Source organism: Passer domesticus, chromosome 1 (genome assembly GCF_036417665.1).
Source record: "Passer domesticus isolate bPasDom1 chromosome 1, bPasDom1.hap1, whole genome shotgun sequence".
In the NCBI taxonomy this organism is placed as follows: domain Eukaryota; kingdom Metazoa; phylum Chordata; class Aves; order Passeriformes; family Passeridae; genus Passer; species Passer domesticus.
Genome location: NC_087474.1, coordinates 140,792,867 through 140,804,720, shown reverse-complemented (window position 1 = coordinate 140,804,720; position 11,854 = coordinate 140,792,867). Strand labels below are relative to the sequence as shown.

At 45.2% G+C, this 11,854-nt stretch overlaps 1 protein-coding gene across 1 annotated transcript in view; it reads left to right on the top strand.

Annotated features, from left to right (window-relative positions):
- The window catches only part of NCALD (neurocalcin delta), a 57,357-nt gene extending 47,176 nt beyond the window's left edge, over window positions 1-10,181 (top strand). The window contains exon 4 of the mRNA XM_064393433.1: window positions 64-10,181. Coding sequence (XP_064249503.1) covers window positions 64-161 — 98 coding nt within the window. The 3' untranslated portion in view covers window positions 162-10,181. The remainder of the gene's footprint in view (window positions 1-63) is intronic.
- The last annotated feature ends 1,673 nt before the right edge of the window (window positions 10,182-11,854 follow it).

Genomic DNA, 11,854 nt, shown 5'->3' with positions numbered 1-11,854 from the left:
CACAGGCTTGACAGGTGTGCTGCAACCCCCCACGTGCTCTAAGTAAGCGTGTTTCTTTTCTAGGAAAGCTCTCTCTGGAGGAGTTCATCCGCGGCGCCAAGAGTGATCCGTCCATAGTCCGTCTCCTGCAGTGTGATCCCAGCAGTGCCGGGCAGTTCTGAACCTCTACTTTGGATGAATTATGTATCTGCTTTTTTTTTTTTTTCCTTGCCAAACAACATTCATGGTAGTGTTGCCTCTGTATGGCCAATTATGCCTTCATTTGTGGCATCTTATAGCTTATTTTGTTGTGGATTAATTATAAGAATGCTGAATTGCTCTTAACAATTTGTCCAGAGCATGGGCAGTACTGTTCTAAACAGATATTGTGGTGTTATCATTGTTTTTAAAATTTCATTTTGTTTTTTTGTTTGTTTGTTTGTATCTGTTTTGGAAAGTAACATGTTGAGGAGGAGTAAACCAACAAACCCCTTGGCAGCAAGACACACTGACAGATTTTAGATTGCTGCTTTAGTTGTTAGGTATTCACCTGCAGGACCTGAAAGTGTAGTAAGGCTGAACCAAAGGGGTTGTGACCAGTGGGGTAGCATTCACCTGGAACCTCCTCTCCTGTCCAGGAGGCACCAGTTCAAAGACAGGACTGGGAAGAAGTATGAAAGTGCAAAACATGTGTGGGGTGTATCATCCACTCCTATGCCTCGTTGTTTCAATGCTGTGAACACTTTCCAGGTTGTGAAGAAGGGACAAAATGAAGGTTGACATTTTTTTACTAGGTTTACAGTGGTTGAAGTCATATGGCTTTATCTGAAAATTCAGCAATTTGCAATCCTGATCTCCAAATCCACAACTGACAATACCTCTTGCCGTTTGGGATCAGCAAAAGCAGACACAGATATGAAAAGCTGGGTCTTGGCAATGAAATTAAGGGAGATACGTGTTGAATGTGAAATTTTCAGGTTAGTAATAAAGCAGTTGCTACTAGGGAGAGTGGGCATTCACGTGAGGAACTCACAGACACCTGCAAGCAGCTCCAGCTAAGGCACATCTGCTCTTCTCAATGCTCTTGCATAGCAGGAAGGTTTGGGGGTGTTTTTGTCTCTCTCCATGTAGCTAACAGAGTTTCTGGGCCTGCTCTTAGGGGAAGGCTGTCATCAAAACTTGTTTTAAACATAAAATTGTAGCATTTATATTTCATTTATTTTAGTAAAGTTCAAAAAATCTGTACTGAAATGAGGAAATGGTACGCTTTATGATATATTTATATATATATAAAATTAAAACAAAAAAAAGATCAGCTCTTGAAAGAAATGTTGAATGTTTATCTTTCCGCCTAGGTGCAGGAGTTCTGAAATTTGCTGCTGCAAAATTTTATCCTTTGGTCAAAGTTGCTGTATGCAAAGCTAGTACACACATGTGGGATTTCTGAGGGACTTTACAAGCCTGTTGCAAAAGAAAAGCTGGAAAAGCTTTAGCAACAGGAGGCATTATGCTGACTAAATTGGCATTAATCAGTCATTAGCTGAAGTCTGCTTTGTGATCCTGCTGGAGAGCTACCCATGCAGGCAGCACACGGTGTTGGGAATTCATGAGCTCGTTAGAGTAACCTTTGTCTGACAGGCAAAGTTGGCATTTTGTCAAGTGACCTTGTAGATGCTAATCCCCAGTAGCCTTAATTTAAAATAAACCAAGTAAAAGAAGTCTGCTTTGCAGATGATGATTAGCTAAGTACTAATTAGAAGTCACGAATAAGTAGTTGAGCATAAATAATCTTCTGTGGAACACTAGCTAGCATGTACAATAACTGACAGAGCCATCCTATACTTAATTTTTCCATACCATCTGCTTTGCCAGGTGTTAAGGGCAAAGCATTTTAAGAGAAAATAAAAGTAAATTGAAAATAACGTTGTTAATCAGTTGTACTAAAATTTTTATGAGTGGCTAATGACACTCAATAAATGTCTTCAAGCACACGTTTTTGTCTCAAACAATCACCAAAAAAAAAAATTGATTCTATATTTCCATAAAATTCATCAAAATACTGAGTCGAGATGAGTGTGGGAAAATAAGAAATCAAAGGGGGCCCAGACACAGACACAAACAGATTTTAATACCCAGCACTTTCAGGTGTTAGAAGCAACACTGGCAAGTTTTGCACCAATTCTTCTGGCTGATGAAAGCATTCCCTATCTCCTTTTCCCAAATCCTAATTAGACACCATGTGCACAAATCTAACCCTTTGAAGGACAGTCTGTGCCTGCCTTCTTCAAGGTAATTTTCTGCTTTACCTGGAGAGGTTCTGGCCCTCTCTTCATGTCCATCACCTTATGGATTTTGAAAGTCATGTACCTGAGGGTTGTTTTTCAGCAGACGAAGCCTGGCCAGACTGCTGGATTGCAGAAGGAAGGTCAGTGGGCATGCAGACTCCTCTGCCAGATGGAAATGACCTGTGCTGCCGCCCCAGCCTCTCTGGGTGCTCCAGCACCACCCCTGTGTGGCAGGACAAGGTGATACCAGAGGATCCCTGCTGAATTTCCAACCTCCTGGCTCAGTCCAAAGCAGCCCAGACCTGTGGAAGCTGGCATTTACTGAAGGTGAACTCGGATACCTTCCATGGTTCCATCTTCTTCTTCATGCTGTGAAAGCAGTTGCATGTGACTGAAGCTTTTAAAATGTATTTTCTTTAAGGGACTGCATACCACCTCTTTTTCATTTTACAAGATGCTTCTGGCTCAGAACCTAATCTCTCAGTTTGTTTTTGCTCAGTAGTTTTGGGGTGTTGGGGCCAGGCTTGCCTCCCATGTTACTCCCATACAACATGTGTTTGGAAGCACAACCTGTGCTGTGACCCCAGCATGTAATGCTTCCCACAGTTCACAAAATTTGGAATAATAAGAATTAGCTTACAGCTGCAGAGGACATAGCTGCAGATAAGGCTATTGTATAAACATTTACCGAGTGAGCTAGGGTTATTCTTTTACCTGACTGCCGCTGATGATTGGTACTATTTTAAATTATTAACTATCCCTTTCTTTCTCTGCCTCTGCATGTACTTAAAGAGTGATTCCTAGCTGAAGCTGCGATAGGAACATTTGCAGACCTCAAATCAGCAGGACAGCAGTGGTGTGCTGTGCCTCAGATTTAAATTTTCTGCTTTGCTGTCATTTGCATTTGTAATCATGATTGCCTTCATGAAGCTTTTGAAGGCAAAGTGGTGTATCCTGTATAAAACAGCACAGTAAGTCAGACTTTTGAGTGATTCATTTGCAATATCTCCACACAGGAAGGATGGCAGACAGCGTATACTATTTCCTATGACTTCTCAATTTTCTAGCTGCATTCTCTAGTTCTACTTGCATGGGCAAGAGGCAGCCTTCACTATGTGTTGTCCAAAGGAATTAATGAGTATATGTCACATGTAGACTGAACTCATGGAAAATGCCAGTCCCATTTATCTGACATTCCCAGTCAGTTTGTCAAACTCCGGGCCAGAACATGTGAAGTGAGGACTGACTTGTGAGTTTTGCAATACTCTGTTTTAGGGTACTTTGGGAAAGGAAAAGGGAGCACAACCCTTTTAAAACCAACACAGGTGTTCGTGTGAGCACTTAGAGTTTGAGAGGGACTGAAGAAATATTTATGTTTCAACATTACTTGAAGCCCTGTCAATTCACAGTTCAATTATGTTCCTGAGGTACCCAGGTACTGCTGTTCCCTTGCAGTTCTTAGGAGCTTGTAGGATTTTTATCTTCTTCCTGGGGCATTCTTTGTTGCTCTGTGTTATAAGGCATGACCTCCACATTTTCTACTGCTTAAAACAGTAAGTCAGAAGTGTGTAAATTTCATAGCTGGATGAGGTCTGTGTGCACAAATATTGCACACCAGCACAGGAAGTAGTCACACATGGCCAAGTCCCTGTGGTTTGAACACTGCCCCTGGGGGATGAGAAGTCCCTGGGGGGGACTTCTCTCTTCACTGATGGCAAAAGTGCAATAATGCAGCTCAGCTTGATTTTCTTTCACTGCAGATCAGGTTAAGTCGCATTACCTTGCATTTGCTGTGGGCAGAACCTTCTCTCAGCTGACTCATGGAAACTTGGTGAACTGTGGTAACTTGGTGCTGAGCCCTAATCTGCAGACTAAGCTAAGATGAGAAGATGGCCTTGGCCATTTGTCTCAGGACATGTGAACCTGAGAGCACGGTGACAACTGGCAGGTCCCTGGGACATGTGGCAGTGAGAAGGGAATCTCCTGCCCCAAAACAAATGCCCTGAGCTGAGCTGCCTCCTCCTTTTAAAACTCTCCTCTTTTTCAGCACCTCTGGTGTGAGATGCAACATGATAGCAATATAGCGGGTCAGGATCGAGGAGGCATCCTTCAAGAGTTTCCTTTTGCAGCTTAGCCTGCAAGTGCCAAGTGAAACAATCAGACCAGTCTGATTGTTGGCTGGACAAGTCTTCCTGAACACCCAGTACACCAGCACCTCCTTTCATCTTTCCCCTGGTGTTCCCTTGGTTTCCAGGCACAGCAGTCCTTGGGCTCAGCAGTTAGATGTCAGGCTCCTGGTGTAAGACTGGTGGAGAAGGATATTTCACCTTCCTTCTGCAGAAGTATTTGGATGCATTCTTGGCTCTGTGTCTTACTAAGCGGGATCTCATGTTGGAGTCTGAAAGTGGGAAAAGTTGGTTTTCTTGGTATCACAGTCAGAACTTGTGCTTAGAAATGCAGAGAAACTTGTCAAGTGCCAGAGAGCTGAGCAGTGCTCAGAGCTGTGTGCACTGATTGTGCAGCAGGCAGACCAGATAAACAGCAGTGATAAGGCAGGCACATGGTGCAATGTGTGTCGAGGCAGGGCTTGCCTAGAAATGGCACCTTCTATGTGAGCAGCTCTGTCTGCAGCATATTCTGTCAGGGGCACTGACAAAACACACTCCAAAATTAAGCAGCAGAGCTGTTCACCATACCCTGGCAGGTATTGAACAAACAGCTCCCAGGATGAGCATAAGGCTTTCCTAAGTGCAGCTGAGGACAAAACATTGCCTATGGGAGTTCTTTCCTGGTCATGGTAGAAAAGAAGGGAAAGCTCCATTGAGTCTCAAAGCCCAGGTGTCATTTTGCAGGCTAGGGACCATGGAATGAACATCTGTGCTTTAAGCACATAAAAAAGACAGCAGCAATTGTAAACTGGCATGGAAATGAGTGACATTAGAAACCAGGACCACTGCTGAGGGACTGCAGAAGCCATTAGGTGCCTCTGGCCTCCAGAGCAGCAGAACCATTGTTGGATGTGCAATCGATCTCCTTGCCCCTTGCAGGAGCTATGCCTGCATACTGTGGGTATCTAAACAGCATCCCTTATTCCATCCTGGCTTTTGATGCTGTTGTTTCCAAATTACCCATACTGAGAAGTTGTTTCTGGGTGAGGATTTTCACAGGATAAGGTATAAAGCTTTCCAGATGTACTGTCCATATCTTAACAAGCTGGAAAGGACAGATGCAAGGGGCTTCTCATTGTTTCCCACAGGTTGTGTTATTTTGGTGTGTAACTGGGATTAAACTGTCATCTGTAAAATGCTGACTAATGCTGACTAATAAGTAAAGAAAAAAAAAAGAGCTTGAGTTGTAGTGAACAATGTGAAAAGACTAGAGAAATTAAAAACTGTGAGGACATCCCTGCCTGTAGCCCAGGGTCTGAATTTGCACAGTGAAACCCTCTTAGCAGTAGCCAGCACAGAACAGCTCCTCTTCTCCAGCCCAGTCAATGGTACCTCCTGGGCTGCTTCAGCCCTGTGTGGTGAGGCTGGGGTCTCTGGGTCCTGCCACAGACATGGTCATCTGGGATTATTAGGCAGGCTGAGGGCTTCCTAGATCTCGAGGCACACAACAGCCACCCACCCTCTGCATAGTATTCACTTACTGTGCCCCTCAGATGTTTTAGATCTTCCCCTCTTGCCCTGACCTTATACCAAAGACATTCTCACCTTCCCAGGGCATGTGCTCAGGGTGTCCAGCTCTCCAAGTCTTTGCAGCCACCTCCCAGTTGCCATTCCCAGCCTCTGTGTGAACAAATAACAAACACCAGCCCTTGACATGGGGAGGAGCCAAGCTTGATGCACTTAAATGGAACAGCTTCTGATTTGGTTTCCTATCTTTGGCCCACCTGTGAGTACCACACTATTTATTTCTTATTATTAAGTAAATGGCAGTATTTTAAGGGCACACTGAACCTCTGAAATAACTTGGTTTTCATTATTGTGTGTGTGTTTGTTGAGGCACTGCAGACTGAATGTGCCTGGTGCTCGCTCTCCGTGCCCTGTTTATTCCAGGGTAAAGAGCTGGTTCCTTCCAGGCTGCTCCCAGCAGCACCTTCCCAAACATCCCCGTGCAGTGTGTGGGTGCCCCAGGCCTGCAGGAGCACCCGGGTGCTGTGGACCAGGAGGTAATTTTGGCATAGTTTTATCAGGCAGAAACTCTTCCCGTTGTCTGTCAAAACCAGTTGTTGGGGGTGTGACCTCTGGTTTCCCCTCCCTGGGGACAGGGGTTTCAGTGGTGTTCAGGGCTGGCTTCACGTTTCCCCACCAAATGGGACAGCAGGATGATGGTGATTAGTAAACCCACCTGAGAAAATCCTCTTAGATTCTAAACTTCATCTGTGCTGCTCATTGGCTGCACTCAGAGGGAAGATTAATGTGTCCAGTGTGGTACTTTGGGGGAGAACTTGCAGTTCCTTGCCACCACCACCTTTTTATCTCCTGTCATTATTCCCATTTCTAGGGCAACCAAATAGTTTTTTATTAGTATCTAGAAGAAAAAGAAACATCAAATCCAGGGTTTCAATCAATAAGGATCTAAGGAAGGTTACTGAAGACATCATGCTCAATGTTAGTTGTACAAATGTTCCACAAAGTATTGTTTAATTGGTATTTTGTGTTTAATTTTCTTATCCATGTTTCAGGCATGTTTGTGATTTATTTCGTTATTTTGGGTCCTCTTAGATGTAGCCCTGCTGGTCCTTCAGCTCTTATGCAGAAGTCCCAAAGACCTTAGGAGCAGAACTGACTGACTAGTGAGGTGGGCACGTGGTGCCTGGTAAAAATGAAGAACTTAATTACCTTAGGGATTTTTTCTGCCTGCATGCTTGCTTCAAGGAGACAAATTAAGCTGCATTTCAATATGTTTATCTCTTCCACTAGATCACTTCAATTCCAAGCAGTCTTGCAGTTAATATTTGTATATTCAGCAGTTTTTTGCTCTTGAACCTGAAGTGACCAATATTGTCTTCCTCTGATAGGAGTACTTAATACCTTCTGATTCTTAAATATTGCTGAGTGATGTGATGGATGCAAAAGTAGTTACACATTTGTGTGCTGGCTTTGGCTGTGATAGAGTTATTTTTCCTCACAGTAGCTAGAATGAGGATCCATTTTGGATTTGTGCTGGAAATAGTGTTGGTAACAGAGGGATGTTTTCATTACTGCTGAGCAGGGCTCACATGGTGTCAAGGACTTTCCTGCTTCCCACCCCATCAGCAGGGGAGCTTGGGGTGCACAAGGGAGATGGGAGGGGACACAGCCAGGACAGCTGATCCCAACTGACCCCGGGGACACCCCAGACCATGGTGTCATGCTCAGCATACAAAGAGGTAGGGGAAAGAAGGAGGAAGAGGATGACAAGTTCAGAGTGATGTCATTTGTCTTCCCAAGTCACCACTACCTGTGATGGAGCCCTGTTTTTCTGGGGATGGCTGAACACCTGCCTGCCTGCCTGAGGTGAATGAATGCCTTGCTTTGCTTGTGCATGGGGCTTTTGTGTTCCCTATTAAACTGTCTTTATTTCAGCCCATGGGTTTTCTCACTTTTGCCCTTCCAGTTCTCTTCTCCATCCCACTAGAAGGGAGCGAATGAGTGGCTTTGTGGGACTTAGTTGCTGCTTGGGATTAAATCACAACAATTTGTTTAAATTTGGGCAGGTATTTTTGATGCTGTAGAAACTAATAAATTGAGATAAAACATGGCCAAGAGCTGAATGGATGAAAGTGTCCAGTTCCTATTTAAGTCCATGACCGTTCCGCAGGGAGAGCTTTCTCTGTTCCCTCAGGCTGTTGCCTCATTGCAGCACAGAGCAGACGTAACAAATCGAACTTATAATGATCTACCACGAGCAGACTCACTGCAGCAGCATGGAGTTCAGCATGTCCTGTGTCTTGGTAAACTTAGATACCTCTCTAGATGAATGCTTTGTAAGCAAACCTACATATCCCAAGGAAGACTTACTATTCAGAAAGGAGAGGGACAACTATGAATTAAATTAATTTGGTCCGCATATTTTTCTTACAGCTGTCTAGAATTGCAAGTGTCCTGTGTGTTGTTGCCTGTAGCTGTTGTGATGTGTTAATTCCCCCCCTGGTTCTGTTGTGAACTCATCTGGTGGCATCCTGATTCTCCAGCGGGTTCTCCGCCAGGCAAAGCCCATGAGAAGGACATGTAGAGGCGAGTGGCTTTCAGGCCCACCAGGGGCAGCTTCTGGGGGTGTGTCCCTGTGCTGTTCCATGCTTTGGGAGTCTGTACCTACAGGGCAACACGTTAAACCTACCTGACAAAATGAAAGTAGATGATCAGGCCACCGAAGGAGACGGAGAATTTGTGGAGGGTTGTGTATGTTTTGTGCCCCCCAGCACGTGCACGGTTCCCCCAGCTATTAACTCCCAGTTAGGACCTTTCCTGAGCTCTTAGTGTTAGAATAAAGATTTCTTCTGCTGATAATGTATTTGTATTATGCAATGTACTCAGAAAACAGAAGATTATCTCTCTATGACTGTCCTCTCCTCTCGAGAAGCTCTTCTCTCTCCTCTGTACATATGATATGCAGAATGTATGGGAGTCTTACCAGCGTTGGTTTGCATTTTTAAGACTGTACTAATTAATGTGTGATACTATTGTGTTTTTGTAGTGGCATCTTTAATGTAAGATGTAAAAACTATTTAATTTTTTTTTTGTTCGGCTTTTAGAGATAGCAGCAAGGACTGCATGTTCAGTAGAATCAGCCCTTCCCAGGGGCTGGCATAGCTGCACGCAGGCACCGCTGTCTCACCCGGCACGTAGCACCTGCGTTCCTCTTTTGATAGGGGTCAGGTTTGAGTGGAAACTAATTCCTCCTTAAAAGTCTACTTTTGTCTTTCCCCCTCTCAGATTCAAGCTTCCCCCTCCCACGCTGTGTGCCAGCCCTGGCCCCAGGAGGAGGCCTGGGAGGAATGTCTCCTGACCAGGGCACCCCGCTGGCATCGGGCTCCCTCACCCCGTGGCTCACTCAGTGCTTGCTCCTTGGAACTTGGCTTTCCCTGGAACTGCTGGCTGTGCCAGCACAGCAACGGTGGGCTCACATTGCAAGACAATTTGTGCAAGTGACTTTAAAATGAATTTACTAAAATTGAGGGGAATTAAGGAAAAGGCCTGAGCAGCAATTTTAGGGTCAGAATCTTATTGGGGTGCTTAATATAGCAAGAACCTGGGGCCAGTCCCTAAAAGATAGGACCATTTGAATGGCTTAGGTCTACATTTCTTGTCAGGTTTGGAGAGTGAGGTGGGACTCAGATCCAGCCTTTCAGGCAGAGTTGACTTACTAGATAGACTGAGTCTGAGATGCTTCTCCAGATTGTGTCGTGGGCCAAAAGACAAGACATGCTGCAGCTTAGGAGTTATTTTTCTTTCAGGTTATTTTTTTTTCCTTTTAATGGAGAAAGCAGTTCAAACTGCACCTGGCAAAATGACTGACTTCAAAAGCATGTTTTTCCTTGTTATATAGACACTCACAAAACAGCATTGTGTGGCTAAAAAGGCACATTTGTGACAGTTTCTTTCTGAGTGCCAAAATATATAAGCAGTATTGTTTGAAGGGAAATAAAAATTTTTTTACTGTATTGTTATTACTGTTGAACAAATATATTGTTTTTAAATGTTAGATTTTGAAGACTTTTGTATTGTAAATTGTTTTGTGACACGGTGCTTTTTCATACTGGAATTACTGATTGCACCTAAATATTAATTATTGCTTTCTTATATAAATATGTGACCTTGAACAATCTTGATGAAAACCAATGTGTGGTGGATACCAACAGTTCAAAAAAAATTCACCTACAGAAATCCCCTAAATGTTCTTTCCTACTAATAAACCTTCTGCTGCAGCTAGTCACTGTGTGCCATGCGCTTTACTCCCTTCACAGTGGAGCCTTAAAGCCTCACGTGGCTCCTTGCTCTGGGGAGAAAACCCCAGAGGAGCCTTTGCCTGCTGCCTCCACAGCTCCTGTCCTGCTCACTGCTGTGGGCACAGAGTCAGAGCTGTGAAAGCCACTCTGGAGGGCTCAGCCAGGGCTAAAGCTGGGCACGGGCGCTGGGCTGGCAGCCGGCTGGGCGCTCCACTGCTGGCACAGTTTGTGCTCCAGCAGCTAAAGCAGCTGGGCAAGGAGCAGGGTGTCATGGAGTGGGTTGTGAAAGCAAAGGAGGGACAGCACAAGGCTGAGAGCCCTGGTCCTCTGAAGCTGGAAAGAGCAGCTTAGCTGACTGACAGCAACTTTCCCTGCGATAGATAAATCCCTCTCTGGGTTTAGGGGAGTTTTTTACCCCCTAATGACTATCACACCATCAAGGGAGCAGGATGTGGCAAGGGAGCATGGGCAGGGCGGTAGCTGTGGTTAGTGGCTCTGAGACGAGGCTGATGAGGCAGCAGCAGAGCTTGTCACAGCAGGGACTCCTGCCAGCCTCAGACAGGCTCTGGAGGGGGCTGCCTGATGCTTCTGTGCATACTCCTTAAGCTCCCCACATTTTTACCCAGGTTAAATTTGGAGCTGGGATTATCTGAGTGCAAAAAGTAGTTTAAAGCCTCCTGGAAGGTAACAGAAACCAGTGCCTATTTCCTTTTGAGATTAAACAAAAATGCCTATTTGTGGAACTACACTTTAATATGAGCTTGAGACAGGCTGGAGCCTGAATGAAGCATCAGTTGCAGTATTCAGGTATCTCCTGTGCTCAGTGCAAACAGGCTTCATTAAACAAGCTTCAGGTGTGCCAGATTCCCTGTGATGTACATTCCCCTCACCCTCCCCTTAGGGCCACCATACGATTTAGCAGAAAAAGACTGGGTGTAAGGAGGTGTTTATTTGTACAGGGGTGCTAAAATCCTCCACTTACCTCCCTTGCTGTCCCTCCTCTCGCTGTGCAAAGGTGTCTGTCCCAGGCACTGGAGCACGTTGCACTCCCACAATCCCAGAGTGGACCTCCCACCACCTCAGGGAGAAAGAAACCTGTGATCCTGCAGTTCATGGCTCCATCTGGGAAGTAGCATGCTCCACAATCTATCAGTGTTTTCTGCAGCACAGATTGAGCCAAGAGACTGAGAAGGTGCCGAAAACGAAGCTTTGCTGCTCCAGTGAGTCCCCTAAAGTTTCAGTCAGGAGCTAGAGGTGGAGGGTTTTGCTTCCTGCTCCTAAAGAGGGGCGAGTTCTTCTCAATGACCTTTAATCCAGGTGAGCTGAGTCACTTTGCTAGAGCTGGCTCAGCCATGCCAGACACAGTGCAAGCCCTGAGCACGCAGTGGGTGCAGTGGTTCCCATCACTTCTCCTCACCCCTCCATGGCCTTGCAGATGGAGCACTGCCAACCATGCAGCTTTAAAGCATTTGCATCATAAAAGCCACTCAGTAAAACCACTTCCTATAAAACATAATTAAATATCTATCACAGGCAGTGCCCAGGAAATGTGATTACCTTAAAGGGCTCCATGGGAGCTGATCCTGGCACTGCTCATCCAGAGCACTGAACTTCTCCACCCCACTCTAAAACAGGGCTGTCCTGCTACTGCTTGGGA